Source organism: Solanum dulcamara, chromosome 8 (assembly GCF_947179165.1).
Source record: "Solanum dulcamara chromosome 8, daSolDulc1.2, whole genome shotgun sequence".
Classification (NCBI taxonomy): domain Eukaryota; kingdom Viridiplantae; phylum Streptophyta; class Magnoliopsida; order Solanales; family Solanaceae; genus Solanum; species Solanum dulcamara.
In genome coordinates this window covers 73,121,088-73,141,874 of record NC_077244.1, presented here as the reverse complement: position 1 = coordinate 73,141,874, position 20,787 = coordinate 73,121,088, and the positions used below count along the sequence as shown (strand labels likewise).

The window sequence follows — 20,787 nt, the reverse complement described above, 5'->3', positions numbered from 1 at the left end:
CTCATTGGCATAATTTATTTTGTTTCAATTATCTTATTTGAATTCCTGACTCTGCCTTGTAGAAGCTCTTCTGTCGAATATCTTTCCGATTGAAAACATCCAAATCTGCTGTGATAGCTTTTGCACTTTATTCTTTAAAGACTTGAGGATGATATTTTAGAACAACAAAAAGGAGTTGTTATTTCGATGCCTCAATTAACTTACACTTGATATACTTGATAAGGAGCAAAAGCGTACTGTTCGACAACTTTAAGTTAATAATTGCATTTTTAATGGGGACAGAGGAAGCCCATCAACAAAGTAACAACATTGGGAAATAATTTTAAACATTCTTAAAATCTCATCAACAAAGTAACAAATGGACGCAATCAGCTGAAATTGAATGCTATAATAGCTAAATTTGAAGAGAATTCACTAATCAACTTAATAGAACTCAAAAACATGGGACAGACAGGTATATCAACTGGATAAACCTCACTACTTACCCTCCTTCTCAGCCTCTTCATCCTAGCACCAATGTAACGCTCATTCATCCGCTCCACATGTAGCTTGTCATAGATATTGCATGACTTCATCTTTTCAATAACCTTGACAAGATCTACAGATGGCATGTCACGCGCAACAGGCATTTATGCACCATGAACTTGAGTTACTGTAGCCCAGAGTCGTTACAGTACATGTATACAGTATATATATATATATATATATATATATATATATATATATATATATATATATATATAACATAACGTCTGTATAGTAAAATGCATGGACAAGCCTTAAAGAGGAAAAAAATTATGACGTGAGAGGCAGTATGAGTTGGTATGTGAGGTGGGGATTGCATGGACCATCCAAATGTTGGTATTGCGAAAATCCTGAAAAGAATACATTGCCACATGTATTCCTAAAATCATCCACGGCTAACAGGACCTGGTCCTACTTTTGTTCTTTTGCAGGTTTAACTATGACAGGGAGGCAATTAAGAGAAGTCATTATGCTATGGTGGGGATCAAAAGTCAACAAGGAAAAGAGACCATACTATAGAGCGATGCCAAGCTTTATTATACGGGAATTATGGAGAAGACGGAATAGAAAGAAGCATGAAGGAAAGGATACATCAGAGCCAAGGATCATTCATAATGTAACTAGACACGTGCAGATGCTCATTCAAGTGAGGAAACCACACTTGACATGCCTTGACATTTGGCCAGAAATTTTAAACTTTCTGGAAAAAGATGTTCCTAAGTGAAGTGGACAAAGGTACTGTGGGAATTTCCACCAGAAGGATGGATTAAATACAATACAGATGGAGCCTCAAGGGGGAACCCAGGATTACATTCCTTTGCTTACCGTTTGAGAGATGAAAAAGGAGATCTTCTGTTTGCCAAATGTGATATAATAGATAATACATATAATATAGTTGCAGAAGCCAGAGCTATCCTAGAAGCTTGTAAGCACAGTAAGCAAGCATAACACAACCAAGTAATCATGCTAATGTTAAAAATTCTAGAGGATAAATGGGCAGTGCCATGGAGTATATCAGGTATGGTAGCAGAAATTAAAGCTAGCATGCATCAAAAGCATCATTTGTTTCAGCACATATTAAGGGAGGGAAATCAGTTAGTTGACTATCTAGCTAACAGAGCTATTGACAAGGTGGGATGTAGATTTACAAATTTTAGCAGCATGGATGTAGCAGGACGGAAGATTATCAACAGTGATAAGTTGGAGAGCCCATATTTAAGAATATCACCAGAGAAAGGATAATGGGACAGGGGAGGCTAAAACATAAAGTTTTTCACATGAGAGGGTCTGAGTCATGCAATCCATATCACCACCACCTACAAGAAATCGAGGGGAAAGAAGAGCTCAAGGTTCAACAGAATAACAGTGAATACGTACCTAGTGAAGAAGTTTCAAGCTATTAAACAGGATCCATCAGCAAAACAAAGAGGATACATCCCATGGAAAAGGAATACACAGCTAATATCACAAACATTCAGTACCAGAAAGAAAAGGAACAAGAAAGTCACATTTGGAAGGAAGAGGTACAAGAGTGAGCTGGGGAAGAGTACTTTTGATAGCTAAGGCACCAACACTGTGAAGGAGGAAGGGAAGGAGATTGGATTTGGGTAATACGTTCAAATTGTTATAAAATAAACTAACTTAGAAAAATAGGAAGGAGAAAGTAAGAGAAAAAGAAATGACAAGATGAGAGAATTTTGCAATGTATTTTGTATTTTTTGTTTGTTCTTGCGTTCCAAAGAATGGCCATTTTTATAGCCATAAAAAAGAAAACAAGTTGAGCAGCTTGCCTAGTGGGTCCATAAAAATGGGCATCCACTACTACTTTTCATAATACTCTCCATTGGATGTCCACGTGGAAAAAGAAATTTTAGTGAAACAACAAATATACATAGTTATCTTGAACATCTATGGATGTTGTGCCTCGTTAATATCTTATTAGGAAAAACCCAATGGAAAAAAGGCTAATGAAGGAAAAAGAGTACACACATCTGCTAATATGCTTTGAGTGTTGCCTAATTAAAAACCTTATTAGGAAAAACCCGATGGGACAAAACCTTGGTTAAGGGAAAAAGAGTACAACGCGTATTTTATTCCCCCTGATGAAAACTTTATTTGATATTTTGAAGACGACGCATTCCAACCTTATATCTTAGCTTCTCAAAAGTTGATGTTGGTGATGCCTTTGTGAATAAATTTACAAGATTATCACTTGAACGAACTTGTTGTACATCAATATCACCATTCTTTTGAAGATCATGTGTGAAGAATAATTTTGATGAAATATGTTTCGTTCTGTCTCCTTTTTTTTATGAAACCACCTTTCAATTAAGGTATGCACGTAGCATTGTCTACGAATATAATTATGGTTACTTTGACATCATTTTCTAGGCCGCATCTTTCTTAAATGAACTGTATCATCGATCTCAACCACACACATTTTCTACTTGCTTCATAAATTGCTATTATTTCAGCATGATTTGAAAAAGTAGCAACAATAGACTGCTTTGTAGATCGTCATGATATAGAAGTTCCTCTGTGTGTATATAGATAGCATGTCTGAGATCGAGCTTTATGTGGGTCTGATAAATAACCTGCATCTACATAACCAATAAGGTCTGCACAACCTTTGTTAGTATAAAACAAACTCATATCAATGGTATCCTTTAGGTATCACAAAATATGCTTGATACCATTCCAATGCCTTCCAGTTGGGGATGAGATATACCTTGCCAGCAAATTAACAAAAATGTTATATCAGGTCTGGTTGCGTTAGCAAGATACAGTCTCGCTCTCTCTTGTCGGTAAGTATATCTGTTATGGTATTGTTGTCGTGCCGTTCTAGTAGTGTTTGTAGTTTTTAGTTTTGAGGGGGAAAATGAAAATACTTGTTCAATTTATCTCTTTCAACTTGGATACCATGAGGCGGATAAAACTTGCAGCGAAAAGCACTGAGATATGGTACTTCAGGACCACGAAGTTCTTCATCCTATTCCAGAGGTCAAAATGGATCTTTTTCCACTTCAAGTGATTGAAAAACCATTGGAATACTTAATAGATGTGTTTTGTCCATGTAAAATCATTTTAAGATTTTCTCAGTATAGGAAGATTGGTGGACAAATACCCCATTTGCTAAATATTCAATTTGCAGACCCAGATAAAGTTTTGTCTTTCCAAGATCTTTCATCTCAAATTCTTTCTTTAAATATTCAATCGTCTTTTGTACCTTTTCAGGGGTTCCAATGAGATTTATGTCATCAACATAAATGACGAGTATGACAAACTCTGATTCTATTTTTTTAATAAAACACATAGGAAAATAACATCATTTATCAAGTACTCACTAAGGCAATTATACCACATACACCCTGATTGTTTCAGATCATATAATGATCTTTGCAGTTTCATTGAGTACATCTCCCGAGACTTAGTACATGATTCATAAAATTTTAATCCTTCTGGATTTTCATGTAAATTTCATTATCAAGTGAACCATAAAGGTAGGTTGTAACTACATTCATTAGATGTATTTCAAATTTTTTATGTATAGCTAAACTGATGAGATATCGAAATGTTATTCCATCCACAATAGATGAATATGTTTCTTCATAGTTGACCCCAGGTCTTTGAGAAAATCCTTGTGCAACAATGTGTGCTTTGTATCTTACAATTTCATTTCTCTCATTTTGTTTTCACACAAAAATTCATTTATAGCCAACTGGTTTTACACCTTCAGGGGTTTGGACTACAAGTCTAAAAACCTCACGTTTAGCAAGTGAGTCTAATTCTGATTGAATTGTCTTTTGCCATTCTGGCCAATCACATCTACGTCGATATTCTTCGATGGATTTAGGCTCAAGACTTTCATTATCTTGGATGAGGTTAAGTACAACATTATATGCAAAAATATTATCCACCGTAATATTTGATCAATTTAAATTTATCTCATCACCGATAGAACTTATTGAAAGTTCTTCATTCACTTGAATCTCGGATTCACTGATTTCTTCAGGAATATCAGGATTACTCAAATCTTGACCTTCTTTTGGAGGTTCTTGTGTAGTATCATCTTTATTATTTTTCACGCTTCTATTTCTAAGATTTTTATCCTTTGAACCCAATGATCTACCATGTTTCAGGTGTGTTTGAGATTCAGAAACTATGATACTAGTAGATAGTCCTTTTGAGACATCAATTCAGATAGACACATTCACTGTAGAGATATATGACTTAGTTTTCCATTTTAAATCAATAAATGCATCTGGCATTTGATTTGCTATTTTCTGTAAATGGATGATCTTCGGACCTCTTGCTCACATGTGCGATTACATGGATCAAAATGAGATAGTGATGAAACTTTCCACACAATTTCTCTTACGGGTTCCTTTTTCTTTCCCCCTTATGGCTGAAAAGTTGTTTCATCAAATCGAAAATTTGCAAATCGAGGAGTGAATAAGTCTTCAGTCAACGATTTAAGGTATCGAATTATAGAGGGTATGTCAAACCCAACATAGATGTCCAACCTTCGTTGATGGCCTATTTTTGTACGTTGTGGTGGTGCTATATTCACATATACTGCACAACCAAAAATTCATAGATGGGCTATATTTGGCTCATGACCAAATACTAATTGTGAATGAGAATATTTATTATAATGTGTCGATCTGAGACTTACAAATTCTGTTGCATGTAAGATAGCATGACTCCAAACAGTAATTGACAATTTTGTTTTCATTAGTAGAGGTCTTGATATCAATTGTAGGCGCTTAATAAATGACTCTGCAAGGCCATTTTGAGTATGAACATGAGAAACAAGATGTTCAATTTTATCCCAATTGATAAGCAATAATCATCAAAAGTTTAGGATGTAAATTCTCCAGTATTATCAAGGCGAATGACCTTAATTGGATAATTTGGGAATTGCACCCTTAATCTTATTATATGTGCTAACAACTTCGCAAATGCCAGATTGCGAGATGATAAGAGACACACATAAGACCATCTAGACGATGGATCTATTAGGACCATAAAATATCTAAAAAATCCACTAGGTGGATAAATAAGTCCACATATATCTCCATATATACACTCTAAAAAGCTAGGAGATTCGGTGTCAACCTTCAAGGTTGATGGTCTGGCAATTAATTTGCCTTGATAACAAGCAGCACATGAAAATTCATCATTCGTAAAAATCTTTTGGTTCTTTAACGGATGTCAAGTTGAATTTTCAAGGATTCGTCTCATCATTATTGATCTTGGATGACCTATTCGATCATGTCATAGCACAAATGTATTTAAATCAGTAAACTCCTGATTTATGATCAAATGTGCTTCAATTGAACTAATTTTTGCTTAATATAGGCCAGATGACAAAGTTGATAATTTTTCCAAAATATATTTCTGGCCTGAGACACTCTTGTTTATACCAAAATATTCAGTATTCATGATATCCATTTCTACAGATATCTTTAAAACTTAACAAGTTTGTTGGGATTTAGAAGAGAATAAGGCATCTTCTATAATAATTTTTGTCCTCTTAGGCAGAAATATAGTAGCTCTTCTAGAGCATTCTATCATTTTTGAATTACCAGGAATTGTAGTAACATTTATTTTTCTTTTAAGCAAGTTGAAAAGATATTTCTCTTCTTTAAAAATGGCATGAGTTGTTCCACTATCAATTACAAAAATATCCTCATGATTGATCATTGATCCAAATAAAATTTGAGGCATATCCATATTTTTCTTCAAAAAGAAATAAAATAAATATTATAATTAAAATATGGTCCATTATACAAATTTTATTTATTTACATGGATTAAACAAATACAAACACATTATTTAGTATAGAAAAATAAAAAGGAAATTATTTTAATATTATTAGGCTTATCAATATTCATATTGTCTTTTGAAAAATTAAAAAAATCAGCTACATCCAGATGCATAGGCTCAATATTATCTTCAGAGATAAAGTTTGTCTTTGGATTATTTTCTGCGCTTTTCAAGGATGCCTGATATACCTGAATCAAGTGTTTTGATGACCGGCATGTCCGTGACCAGTGCCTTATACCTCCACATCTATGACATACTTTCTGAATTTTTCTTTGGTAAAGCTTCTGGCTTTTCACTCTTCTTTTTGTACTGCTGATCATTTGTCGGTGTCAGCCGAGCATCATGATTATGATTTCTTTTTCGACCATGACCACGACCACGATTGGGGCCATGACCTATTTCTCGTTGGTTATAATTTACCTAATTCACTTCAAGGAGTGGCAAAGAACCAACGGGCCGACTATCATGATTTTTCATTTATAGTTCATTTTAGCGTTCAACAATCAGAAGGTGAGAAAGTAATTTAGAATATTTTTAAACTCCTTTTCGCGATATTGCTGCTGCAGGACCATATTCGCGGGTGGAAATATGAAGTATGTTTTTTTAAGTTTATCTTGCTTAGTGATTTCTTCTCCCCATAAATTTAACTGAACTATAATTTTAAACAAGACAGAATTATATTCAGTTATATATTTAAAATTAATTAATCTCAGATTTAGCCAATCATGACGTGTCTGTGGAAGGATGACCAACTTTAGGTGGTCATATTTTTCTTTTAAATTCTTCCACAATTTAAGGGGATCCTTTAATGTAAGGTACTATAATTTTAATTCCTCGTCAAGATGCTGGCGGAGAAATATCATGGCTTTGGCACGGTCTTGATTAGATGTCATATTGTCATCTTTAATGTTGTTTGTTGGACCCATCGATTCTAGATGTATTTCGGCATCTAGTTTCCATGATGAGTAGCCTTTTCAGATATGTCAAGAGCAACAAATTCAAATTTAGAACTATTAGATATTTTTAAGAAAATAAATTTTTTACCCCTTTTGTTACCTTCTTAAAAATATAGCTCAAAGCGATGAAAGCTTTTACTGATAATGTCTTATAAAATAAACTAACCTACAAAATAAGGAGAGAGTAAGAAAAAAAGAAAGGAGAAGATGAGAGAATTTTGTAATGTATTTTGTATTTTTTGTGTGTTCTTACATTCCAAAAAATGACCAAGAATAACTATTTTTATAGCCATAAAAAAGAAAGCAAGTTGAGCAGCTTACCTAGTGGATCCATAAAAATGGACATCCACTATTACTTTTCGTAATACAAATGAGTTTGTTATTTTGAGATTTTAATAAATAAAAAACCTTTATTTTGGGGAAAAAACAGATAAAAAAAAGAGAGTTGGTATGTGAGGGATTATTTTTCGAATTAAAAAATATGTGGTCCTACGTCTCTCATCTATATTATTTCTTTCTCCTCTCCTTTCCTCCTCAACCCTCCTCTTCTCCATTTCATTCCTTTTGCTTTTTTAAAAAAAATTCTTTCAAATCTTTTTTTTTAATCATGAATTTTATTTACCCAATTATTTATATATTTATTTTTTTCATTTGATAATTGATACGTATATTTTATTTTATTTTAAATTTTATTAAACCAAAAATAGAAAAAGAGAAATTTAAGAATAAAACTACAGGAGAATCATTTTTTTACAGTTTAGATAGCTATTCCACTGAACTAACATTTTAACATTATATTTTGCCTCACTATTTTCATTCATACACGTGCACACATTGCAGCTAAATTCACTATTTTCCTTTTTTTAATATAGAGTTTTAAATTTCATAGTTGTTAGAATAAATATTTTTTATCAAATCATCAAAATGATAGTTAAATAAGCCTTTTTATAATGTGAATTTGATATATCTTGTAATTTCACCAACAATTAAAATCGAGTAGGTATCATGTGCACATAAAAACAGAAACCTGACTTATCACATGAAATATGGAGTTGCATATGGTCAGAATTTGTGGACTACATGAATATATAGTTGATCAAAGTGCCGTAATGGATACCTACGCTACACGTGAGGCTACAAGACAATACGACAAAGATTCGACCACATTTTAAACGTAACAAAAGTAGTGTACATGTAAGCCCTTACATCATAACCTAAACAAATAGTACTAGGCAAGTGAAGATGGTTCAGTTGGTTAATCACCTTCACCCATAATTAGTAGGTTCTGAGTTCAAGTCATTCAGTATGAAAACACTATAAATCCTTCAAAATACGGGGAAAAAAAAGAAGAAAAAAATAGTACTAGCACTAGTTATTATATACTCCATCCATTCTTTTTATAAAAAATGATTTAATTTTTTTTTAAATTTGTTTTTTAAAAAAGGACTCTTTTTCTTTTTTAATAATATTTTTATTTTTATTTTTTACGACATAAGATTAAAGAATATTTTAATATATTTAACATAATTTTAATTTAAAATCACAAAACTCAAAAGTCTTTTTTATTTTTTTAAAATTCATATCAAGTCAAACTACGTCAATCTTTTTTAAACAGAGAAAATATTTTTTCTATTCTAATTTATGTGCCACAGATAAAATTTTGAGATTCAAACTTTTAAATTTTGATTATGGACTCAAACATAAAAGCTTTACGTTTTCTTAAAATAAAATTTATACTTATATGTTTAAAAACTATAAAAGAAAAACTCTCGAAATTCCAATCACGTAGAGAGTAATACAAAAACACCTCTCTTCTTTCTTCATTTGCAACTAAACACTAAAGATTTTAGTTCAGTTCTTAGTAAAAATGGCTTCAGAGTTGAGATTAGAAGAGCTAAACTTTGTTTTGATACCTTTGCTTGCTGCAAGTCACATCATACCCATGGTGGACATGGCCAAATTGTTAGCACAAAGAGGCGTGACTGTTACTTTAGTCATGACACCCTTCAATGCTATCCGATTCACTGCAGTAATTGATAGAGCCATCGGTTCTGGACTCCTCATTCGAGTACTTGAACTCCGATTTCCAGCCAAGGAAGCGGGATTGCCAGAAGGATGTGAAAGCGTGGATGTTCTGCCCGGTTTAGCTTATCGAAGAAATTTCTTTACTGCAATTGATATGCTACAAGACCAAGCCGAAAAATTGCTTCAAGAGATGAAGCCTAAGCCGAGTTGCATTATTTCTGATACACATATTGCTTGGACAGCTGAGACAGCTGGTAAGTTTCAGATTCCGAGAATCATTTTTGATGGAATGAGTTGTTTCAACCAATTATGTATGCATAATTTGTACATAATGAAGGATCAAAACAGAATTCCCGAATCAGGGCATTTTGTCATCCCTGATTTGCCTGATAGAATTGAAGTAACTAAAGTTCAGCTGCCTGGAGCATTCAATCCAGCAACACTTTGTGTACAAGATATCCGAGACAAGATACGAGCAGCTGAAACAAGTGCATATGGGGTTTTAATCAATACTTTCGAGGGATTGGAACAAAGGTACGTTGATGAATTTAAAAAACTTAAAAATGGTAGAGTTTGGTGTATTGGACCTTTGTCCCTTTGTAACAAGGACAGTCTAGATAAAACGCAGAGAGGGAATAAGGCGCCATTTGATGAAGAGGACAGTTTGAAGAAATGGCTTGATTCTTGGCAGCCTGAGACTGTTGTGTATGCATGTCTTGGGAGCCTGGGACGTATTACGATTGTACAATTTGTAGAACTAGCATTAGGCCTGGAAGAATCAGGTTGTCCATTTATTTTAGTCATAAAAGCAGGGGAAGGACAAGCACCAATAGAGGACTGGATAACGGAAAATGGATTTGAAGAAAGAACAAAAGAAAGAGGGTTTTTGATCCGCGGTTGGGCACCACAAGTACTAATTCTATCGCACCCTGCAATTGGTGGATTCTTGACTCATTGTGGTTGGAATTCGACCCTTGAGGGAATTAGTGCTGGTGTGCCTATGATCACTTGGCCTTTATTCGCGGAGCAGTTCTTAAATGAGAGATTCTTAGTAAATGTCTTGAAGACGGGCATCAGTGTTGGATCTCAGGAAGTCGTGCATTTAGGCGAGGAAGAGAAATATAAAGTCCAAGTGAGCAAAGAAGAAGTGACTAAAGCCATAAAAGAAGTGATGGGCAAAGAGAAAGAAGGAAATAATGGGAGAAAAAGAGCCAAAGAAGTTGGAGAAATGGCAAAAAGATCTATAGAAGAAGGTGGATCTTCTCACCTCAGTTTGACACTTCTAATCAAAGAAGTACAAGAATTTCAACTTAACCAATCAGCTTACAATGAATATGCACAAGTATGCAATGTACTATGATTTTTTCTTTTCTTAAAATTAGGGGTAGGGGAAAGGGAGTTGGGGATGGGATTATAAGGCGGAGAATCGAGCTCTTACCAGCAAGGTGAAAATTCAGATAGTCAACCAACTGAACTACTATGATTTACCATTATTTTTGTTCATGTTTGCACTTTTGTCTGTGACTATGAGGTACACGAACAATTATAGATGAACTTAACTTTGCCAGTTTCAACTCTCAACAGTGAGTTCTATATAAAGTATACTTTAATTGAGTGATTGGTTACTGTATTTGCCACATAAAAGGAACTGTTGCTCATAATGTGCCTGGCCAAAAGAATTTTTATAGAACACACACTACAACATATCTCAATTAAGAAAATTTCACAGCGGTCATCAAACTTTGAATTTATCACACCAAAATCACTTTTCTATTTTTATCACGTAAAAGTCCTCCAAATTAAAGTTTGTCATACAAAAATCATTTTTTAGTATTTTTTTTGTCATATAAAAGTTATCCAACTTCAAGTTTAGGCATAATACATAAATATAACTCTTAACTAGGCTTCATCAAACAACCATGACTTATAACTTTACTAGTGCACAAATAGACACTTTAACTATTCAAAACTTGAACATAGAACACGTGTGTCCACTTGTTCAATTTTATGCAAATATGAGTGTCTACTTGTACACACCCAAAGTTAGAGGACATAGATGTCAGTTGAATCCAAGTCAAAGAGCATATTTATGTATTATGCCTAAAGTTTATCTTACAAAAGTTGATCTTTTATTGGACGATGAATGTGAACGTCAGCTTACACTTCAATGACAAAATTGATTAGCTATTATGTACACATGAAATGTCGAGTTGCATATGGTCAGAATTTCTTAATTACTTGTGTAATTGCTCAAAGTGCCGTAATGGACTGCTACACTTGAGGATACAAGATTAATTTAGTGCAAATTAATTTAATGCAAATGTAAGCCCTTACATCATAACCTTAAAAAGTACTAACACTACTTATATAATATAAAACACTATAGCTCTTACTTCATGCTAAAGATGATTACAGAGCCAGAGTTAAACTTTGTTTTGATACCTTTACTTGCTGCAAGTCACATCATACCCATGGTGGACATGGCAAAATTGTTAGCACGGAGAGGCGTGACGGTCACTTTAGTCATGACGCCACTCAATGCTATCCGATTCACTGCAGTAATTGATCGTGCCATCGGTTCTGGACTTCTCATCCGGGTACTTGAACTCCAGTTCCCTGCCAAGGAAGCTGGACTGCCAGAAGGATGTGAAAGTGCAGATGTTCTGCCCGCTCTAGCCTTCCGAAGAAATTTCTTTGCTGCCATTGATATGCTACAAGACCAAGCTGAAAATTTGCTTCAAGAGATGAAGCCTAAGCCAAGTTGCATTATTTGTGATACTCATATTGCTTGGACAGCTGAGACAGCTGAGAAGTTTCAGATCCCTAGAATCATTTTTGATGGAATGAGTTGTTTCACCCAATTATGTATGCATAATTTGCATATCATGAAAGATCAACGCAATATTCCTGAATCGGTGCCTTTTTTCATCCCTGATTTGCCTGATAGAATTGAAGTAACCAAAGCTCAGCTGCCTGGAGCATTCAATCCAGGAACGCTTTGCATACAAGATATTCCAGACAAAATACGAGCAGCTGAAACAAGAGCCTATGGGGTTGTAATCAATACTTTTGAGGAGTTAGAACCGAGGTACATTGATGAATTCAGAAAACTTAAAAATGGTAGAGTTTGGTGTATTGGACCTTTGTCTCTCTGTAACAATGACAATCCAGATAAAGCTCAGAGAGGGAATAAGGTGTCATTTGACAAAGAAGACTGTTTGAAGAAATGGCTTGATTCTTGGCAGCCTGAGACTGTTGTGTATGCATGTCTTGGGAGCCTGGGACGTATTACGATTGTACAATTTGTAGAACTAGCTTTAGGCCTGGAAGAATCAGATTGTCCATTTATTTTAGTCATAAAAGCAGGGGAAGGACAAGCACCAATAGAGGACTGGATATCGGAAAATGGATTTGAGAAAAGAACAAAAGAAAGAGGGTTTTTGATCCGTGGCTGGGCACTACAAGTATTGATCCTATCACACCCTGCGATTGGAGGGTTCTTGACTCATTGTGGTTGGAATTCAACCCTCGAGGGGATCACTGCTAGTATGCCTATGATCACTTGGCCTTTATTTTCTGAGCAGTTTCTGAACGAGAGATTCTTAGTTCATGTCTTAAAAACAGGTGAGAGTGTTGGATCTCAAGGAGTTATGCATTTGGGAGAGGAAGTGAAACCTCAAGTCCAAGTGAACAAAAAAGAAGTGACTAAAGCCATTAAGAAAGTGATGAACAAAGAGAAAGAAGGAAATGACAGGAGAAAAAGAGCCAAAGAACTTGGACAAATTGCAATAAAGGCACTAGAAAATAATGGATCTTCTCATCTCAGTTTAACAATTCTAATCAAAGAAATACAAGAATTCCATCTCAACAAATCGTAAAATGAAAATGCACAAGTAGTATGGAATGTACTTCTTTGTTTCATCTTTGTGAATTATATATATCAGACTATGTTCAATGCAGTAATTTTAACAAACCAGTTTATGTTGTTTAACAACCAGCTTCAGAAAACAGAAAAGAAGCATACACGATGATAGCAACGAAAGATCATATTTGTAAATCGGCCTTCCAATTATAATATCTCGACTTAAATGTGGCTATACTATATATACGCATGTTGTAATAATGTAGACAAAATTGATTAGCTGTCATATCCATAAAAAATAGGGGAGGACACAATTTAATATAGCAAGCCCACTTGTAAAATGAAATGTACCGCTCTCACCTCCTCCACTACACATGTGACACCAAATCCTGACAATTATTGTGCTGTCTTTTTCTTATTTTTTATTTTCCTCCAAACTTTATTATGTCATGAGCGTCTAAATGACACAATATGTGCAGTTTACGTCTATTCCTGTCAGTTTATTGAGGTGTAGAATTTCTATCTTCATTTGCAACTGAATCATTTAACATATTCAGTTCTTACTGAGTAAAGATGACAGCATTAGCAGAGCTAAACTTTGTTATGATACCTTTACTTTCTACCAGTCACCTCATACCCCTGGTGGACATGGCCAAATTATTAGCACAGCAAGGCGTGACAGTCACGTTAGTCACGACAGCTCTAAATGCCGCCAGATTCACTGCAGCAATTGATCGTGCCATTACTTCTGGACTCCTTATTCGGGTAGTGGAGCTCCTGTTTAGAGGTAAGGAAGCAGGACTGCCAGAGGGGTGCTAAAACCATAATGATGTGCCCGGTCTGAACTATCGAAGACAGTTCTTTGCTGCAATCGATATGTTACAAGAACAAGCTGAAAAAGTACTTCAAGAGATGAAGCCTAAACCGAGTTGCATTATTTCTGATGCGTATGTTGCTTGGACAGCTGATACAGCTGATAAGTTCCAGATTCCAAGAATTGTTTTTGATGGAAGGAGTTGTTTCAACCAAATGTGTAAGCATAACTTGTACATCTTGAAGGATCAAAACAAAATTCCTGAATCAGGGACTTTTGTCATACCTGATTTGCCAGATAGAATTGAAGTCACTAAAGCTCAGCTGCCTACACATTTCAATCCAGGAAGGACAATTTACATACAAAATATTCGTGACAAAATAAGAGAAGCTGAAAAAAGAGCCTATGGGGTTGTAATCAATACTTTTGAGGAGTTGGAACCGAGGTACGTTGATGAATTCAGAAAACTTCAAGATGGTAGAGTTTGGTGTATTGGACCTCTGTCTCTCTGTAACAATGACAATCTAGATAAAGTTCAGAGAGGGAATAAGGGCTCGTTTGACAAAGAGGACAGTTTGAAGAAATGGCTTGATTCTTGGCAGCCTGAGACTGTTGTGTATGCATGTTTTGGGAGCCTCGGTCGTATTACAGTTGTACAATTTGTGGAGCTGGCTTTAGGACTGGACGCATTAGGCTATCCATTCATTTTAGTCATAAAAACAGGGGAAGGACAAGCTCGAATAGAGGACTGGATATCGAAAAATGGATTTGAGGAAAGAACAAAAGAAAGAGGGCTTTTGATACGTGGCTGGGCACCACAAGTACTAATTCTATCACACCCTGCAATTGGTGGGTTATTGACTCATTGTGGTTGGAATTCAACTGTTGAAGGGATTAGTGCTGGTGTGCCTATGATCACATGGCCTTTATTCGCCGAGCAGTTTCTTAATGAGAAGTTATTACTACATGTATTGAAGATAGCTGCGGGTGTTGAATCTCAGACAATTGTGCATTTGGGGGAAGAAGAGAAGTTTGAAGTCCAAGTGAGCAACAAAGTAGTAACGGATGCCATAAAAAAGGTGATGGACAAGGAGAAAGAAGGAAACGAGATTAGAAAAAGAGCTAAGGAACTTGGAGAAATGGCAAAAAGGGCTGTAGAAGGTGGTGGATCTTCTCACCTCAATATGACACTTTTAATCAAGGAAATACAAGAATTCCAACTGAAACAATCAGCTAAAAATGCACTTGTTTGATTAGAAAATGTTATTTATGTTTCATGTTTGTGGTTTTGAGTGTGTTTGGTAAAGGTAGGTATTAGGCCTGGACAAATCGATAAACCGCACCAAATCGATAAATCGAACCAAACGGAAAAAAAACCCGACTAGTGGTTTGGTTTGACTTGGTTTAGTGTATGGAAAAAAAACCCGACCATTGTAGAGTTGGTTTGGTTTAAACCAAAAAAAGTCAAACCGAACCCAAACCGACCCGATTATAGATTTACTACTTTTAAATTATGTTATACATAAAAATATTTATTAAAATGTAATTTATAAATATTTTTTTAAAATTTTTCATAATTTTTGTTTTATTTCTTACATTTAGATTTGGACTTGAGAAGCTCATCTAAATAATATACAAAAAAAGCCCATCTTATAAAGTTATATTATAAAGTTAAAACTTCAAACAATGTTCTGCCTCCATCTTATATGTTGATATTTTGTACTAGAACTCTTTTTAAAAAGCACTTTTCTGTGCTTTTTATTAGATATTATGAAAAACCCGAGAAATCCGAAAAACCCGAGAAAAATTGATATCGAAAAACCCGATTTTTATTGGTTTGGTTTGGTTTATAGATTTAATAACCCAATACAAATGATTTGGTTTGGTTTGTAAAAAAATCCGAACCAACCCGGTTCATGTACACCCCCTAGTAGGTATGATACATTTTCTGTGAAAAGTGATTTCCTATAAAATCGTGCATGTAAATTGTCTTCCTGGATTGAAATGTGCAATTTAAGTTGACAAAATAAGCAAGTTATTAAACCATCCAAACTTAAGTGGATTAGGCTGCTCATAATTTTATGAACTAATTTTACCAATTTCAATTAATTTCGCTCAACTGGTGAGTTAAATTTATTTATTTTTTGATAAATAAATAATTTTATTACTAAAAGTAGACTTTGACAATACATGAACACGATAAGTTGTTGGATATTTCATCTCTCCGATTATTTTAAATGTCGTGTCTAAACAAGCAAAAATACTTATGAATTTTAGTGACTCAGTTAGCTGATTGGGTAATCCAACTTTAACCTTAGCTTGTTGATGAATCAGTAAATCGTAGTTCTAATATTCTTAACAACTCTAGCATGAATCTCTTGAACAATTAACTTAATCATATAGTATAATCACTGTCTTTTGTTCTGAAAGACTCTACAGTTCCTCTCTCTCCAAATATATAACAATCAACATTTATTTCTTTTTGTAAAAAAATATATTATTTTTTACCCCTTTGTAGGACTTCCAATCCCTTTTGTTTCGTTGGTAACTCGAACTCACAATTTCTTATTTCTTCTAGTGAAGGAAAATAAATGCTCCATGATGAACCATGCAAACCATAGCCACAATTTCTTGTTATAACGGTCATTCTTTAAATAAAAATATTTAATTATAACAATAGAGTTATTTTCAGAACATGACTTTTAATCCTATGTTATATTATATATTCTGTAATAGCATTTTGCTATAATAATTTAAATTTTTTTTGAACAAACAATGATATTATAAAGAAGTTTGATTATCAATATTACACCACACCATATGATCATCATTTAAAAGCAGCCAGCATACAGTGGCTAGTTTTATTCTCACTCTCTCTATATGTATATATTTATATACACACTCCATATTGTACTTCCATTAATTAACTAACGTACTCGTAGCTAGAAGTCTCGAACACAACAAACACCTCTTAGCTTTCACCTTTGCTATTAGTAGTATATATTTTCTGTTGTACTTAAATATTTTGTGAAACTTAATTTGGGTAAATTGGCTTCTCCAGATCCTCAAGATCGCGAAAGAATGTCTTTTGTTCCAACACAGAATCTACGGTGGAGAAATGGGAACCATATTCACCATAGTTTATGATGTGATTAGTACCTGGCCCAAATACCCCAGTTTGGGGATGAGGAGTCCAGTACTCGTCTGATTCTGTCTCGACTATTTCATCAGGTACCCGCAACGACACATATTCCTCTGGATTCTTTTCATACACTGACATGTGCACCGCCCTCCTGCACCACACATACACCAAAAAAATTAATTCCCACTGGCGGAGCCAGAGAGAAAGTTACAGGTTTGACTAGAACTAAGTAAATTTGGTCAAAATTATATATTTGTGATAAGAAATTCACTCAATACATATAATTAAGTTATCCAAAATCCAGCAAGCTATCAAGAATTTAGAATCCATAAATTCAGACTCCGCCTATGTTCAAAGTTCAAACTATATATATACCTGCCAGAGAGGCCACGAGATGAGTTCGCAGAATTTCGAGCACTTGAATAACTGATATGGTTCACAAATCGCTTCGCCAAGCTCACCACTCCACCCTTCTGTAAATTAGTGGCCATACAAACGCAGTACGATTTTTTTTTCTGAAAAAGAAGGGAGTTTTAAACAGTAATTATAAGCAAATGATCAGCTAATTAATAAGAAGAGCAAAGTATACGTTATGCCGATCTGTTACCCTTATTTATAATAGTGACAACACCAGAGAGAATGGAATCTATGTCTACGTCTTCATAGGAAAAAAAAAAACTTACCAAAGTGGGTGACCGTGTTAATTTAGGATCATTTTAATAGTATAATAATATTAAATCGAGATAAAAATACATAAATTAATTAAATGAAATATTTATGTTGGATTTTAAAAGGTGTGAATGAACAATGATTTTTTTCGCGAAAAAGCATCAAGAGAAAAATGCAATTTGAATATAGCATCTTTTCATATTGAATGATTTGTGACTTTTTCGATAAGCTATGGCTTTTCTGATAAGACACAATAACACATGTTCATACTATCCTTTGTTCATTATAATTAAAGGGCTTTTCTCTCATTTTTGATATACAATTTTTTCTGATGTTCTACTCTTCTTCTTGAGCTTTTTAAAAAAAATCTTATATGATTTATTATTGTTGAGTGAGTTCACTGCTCACCAAAGTTTATGACACCGCTATATTAGTGAGTAAATCAGTTTATCTTAGTAGAATATATTTCATTATCTCAAATATATTAAGAGAAATAATTTCCTTAATGACACATTATAAATTCAGAGAGCTCAATTATATTTCTATCCTATCCAATTTATTTTTGGTTACTATTTTTCTGTTCTTTGAAATACAGATCGAATAAATTTAATTAGTTTGATGCACACGACAAACTCATGAAAGACGACAAGATTCTAGATTGGTAATTAGCTTTTGAAGAAAGGATATATGTATATATATATAAGACACCTAAGACAAATATGTTGAAAAAAAATATAGAGAAAAAAAATATTATATAAAACATACTACATAAATTCACATACAGAAAGACTTCACTGATCAATATAAATGGGGCCATGAAATATTATTATTTTATAGAAGTAGAGTGTTTTGAGATTCAATGAAGGTTAATTGATTATATCAAAACTATTGTATCTTACTAATTTATGTATCATATTTATTGAATTCATATAAAAAATAAATTCATTATATATAAAGTACAATGTATGTGTATGATTCATTGTAATATATTTTTTGTGAAATGATTCATTGTAAAATAAATTCAAGAATTCAATGATTTATAGTAAAAAGAAATTCATTATACATAATGATCATTTTTGTAATAATCAAATTTATTCATTGTATATTTACTAAAAACATTCAATGTATGATGGTTAGAGGATAAATTATATAAGCACGTAGGAAAATTCTTGAAACCATATCCAAATATGATTTCTCATTTAAAAGTTGTCACAGAATCAATAATGACAGATCAATTACATAAAGTATTATGTGAGTACAAAAGAGATCATTCCACATACACTCAAAAAGATTTATAGGTGTGACAACACCGAAACTTTTGGATGCAATAAGGAAGGTTAGAGATGAGCTTCAACTAACTATAAATTTTAACAAAAAAAATAAAATATAGAATCATATTTCACTAAATTATCTAAGATATATTTGTACTTTTAAAAAATTACTAATTTATAATATTAATGGGACCACATATTTATATAGGAGTCTTATGAAAATATATTATTTTATTAAAATGTATGAATTTTTCCAAAATTTTATGCATATTTTTGTATGTGCTCAATAATATTTGAGCTTTGGAGTGTGACAGAAGAGGAGTAGTTTTTTCCCATCACGCCATTTTCTCTTCTTTGGTCCACAATCACCAAGTTAGGCATTCCGTTAGTTTAACGCAATATTCATGCTTAATCATTTTAATTAAAATCGTATAACAACGTAACATAGAATTAAATCTACAACAATTAACAGGGATTGCCATGATGTAGCAATAAAATGTTAGTAATATTTTTTCTTTTGAAAAGTATATTATTAATGTTGATTACTCATGGAAATTAAAGTCACCCATAATCTCCGTGTACAATCACTAACACGTTGGTTCCGTTAACGTCTCCTCCTCTTCTTCTTCTTGCGGCTTTAATTATTTCAAAATAAATTGGTGAAGCATACGTCAATATTCATGTTTGTATGAGTTACAAGTACAAAAAAAAAGTGGATTAAGTTCTAAGCTTTAATCCGTCACTCCATCTCAAAATAGTTGTCAATTTTCATCTTTTCATAATTACTAATTTTTAGTGCTAAATTGAATTTGATTAAATTAATATTTAAAATTAAAATTTAGGTATTCATAAAAAAAATATCAAAAGTACTATAAGTTGCCGTTCTTCTCATGATGTCAATATGATGAAAAAATGCATCTTAAATATTTGTCAAAATTAATGTGCATCGACTCTTGAAAAACAAAATGATAAGACAAATTTTTGGAACGAATGAATAGTATTCATAACACCAACATTCTTTGTGATTTGTGATGTTATATTTACTTCCTTTATTTTGATTTCTTTTAAATAATTATTTTAAACTATTTATCATTAACATAAATGAGTTGTAATTTGACCAAATTGTCCTTCTTTATATTATACTATTTTAATTAATTACATGGACAGAACATTTGTTTGGTAATGTTTGTTTAGTGTAATTTGTTGATTTCTAGAAATGAAATCATGACATTAATGACATATATAGAAAAAGTCTCAATAATCAAAACATCCATTTTTAAGAGATTTGGTATCATAACTCCATCCAAACAAATTTTGGCGAGGATAACGTTTTCTATTATCGTACTCTCCATCCGTCCCACATATCAGTTTTCCACCTTATTATAAACAGTTGTCTTAAATTATACTTGCTAATTTATAAAATTAAGATAGAATTAATTACATTTCTTTCAATTTATCTTTACAATTAATTCTTTTCTTAAAAGTGTAAAGAAGTTTGTAAAGTTTTAAAAAAGTTTTCTAACTGATAAATTACCTCTCTACCCACTAGGTAGTAGTAAGATCTGTGTATATATACATTCTACCATCTTCAGACCTCACATGTGAAATTTCACTGAATATGTAATATGTTTGTTTTTATTACTCTTCTTCTTTTTATTTATCATGATTTCTCAAAAGACGGTGAAAAAAAAAGT

General features: G+C 33.2%; 3 protein-coding genes, 1 long non-coding RNA gene and 1 pseudogene across 4 annotated transcripts; 3 read left to right on the top strand and 2 right to left on the bottom strand.

Annotated features, from left to right (window-relative positions):
- Positions 1–359: 359 nt before the first annotated feature.
- Positions 360–2,170, bottom strand: LOC129900237 (uncharacterized). The gene is made up of 2 exons (XR_008769586.1): positions 1,903–2,170; positions 360–652 (listed from the first exon to the last, which is right to left on the bottom strand). It is a non-coding gene; the product is annotated as an uncharacterized LOC129900237 (long non-coding RNA).
- A 6,906-nt stretch (positions 2,171–9,076) lies between these two features.
- Positions 9,077–10,902, top strand: LOC129899356 (UDP-glycosyltransferase 73C3-like). Its single transcript, XM_055974297.1, has one exon. It carries the CDS (start codon positions 9,178–9,180, stop codon positions 10,693–10,695), a length of 1,518 nt encoding a protein of 505 aa, XP_055830272.1. The 5' UTR covers positions 9,077–9,177; the 3' UTR covers positions 10,696–10,902.
- A 642-nt stretch (positions 10,903–11,544) lies between these two features.
- Positions 11,545–13,390, top strand: LOC129901735 (UDP-glycosyltransferase 73C3-like). The gene has a single exon (XM_055976993.1). It carries the CDS (start codon positions 11,732–11,734, stop codon positions 13,211–13,213), a length of 1,482 nt encoding a protein of 493 aa, XP_055832968.1. The 5' UTR covers positions 11,545–11,731; the 3' UTR covers positions 13,214–13,390.
- Positions 13,391–13,681: 291 nt separating this feature from the next.
- On the top strand, positions 13,682–15,312 carry LOC129901734 (UDP-glycosyltransferase 73C3-like; annotated as a pseudogene).
- Positions 15,313–16,787: 1,475 nt separating this feature from the next.
- LOC129899844 (late embryogenesis abundant protein At5g17165-like) lies at positions 16,788–17,731 on the bottom strand. The gene is made up of 2 exons (XM_055974853.1): positions 17,529–17,731; positions 16,788–17,304 (listed from the first exon to the last, which is right to left on the bottom strand). The coding sequence occupies exons 1-2, from the start codon at positions 17,642–17,644 to the stop codon at positions 17,046–17,048; spliced, it is 375 nt and encodes a 124-aa protein (XP_055830828.1). The 5' UTR covers positions 17,645–17,731; the 3' UTR covers positions 16,788–17,045.
- Positions 17,732–20,787: the final 3,056 nt, after the last annotated feature.

Coding starts and splice junctions, on each gene's coding strand:
- LOC129899356 (XM_055974297.1), top strand. CDS start 9,178: ATGGCTTCAGAGTTGAGATTAGAAGAGCTAAACTTTGTTTTGATACCT.
- LOC129901735 (XM_055976993.1), top strand. CDS start 11,732: ATGCTAAAGATGATTACAGAGCCAGAGTTAAACTTTGTTTTGATACCT.
- LOC129899844 (XM_055974853.1), bottom strand. CDS start 17,644: ATGGCCACTAATTTACAGAAGGGTGGAGTGGTGAGCTTGGCGAAGCGA. Junction 17,305..17,528: donor TCTCGTGGCCTCTCTGGCAG/GTATATATATAG, acceptor TGTGTGGTGCAG/GAGGGCGGTGCACATGTCAG.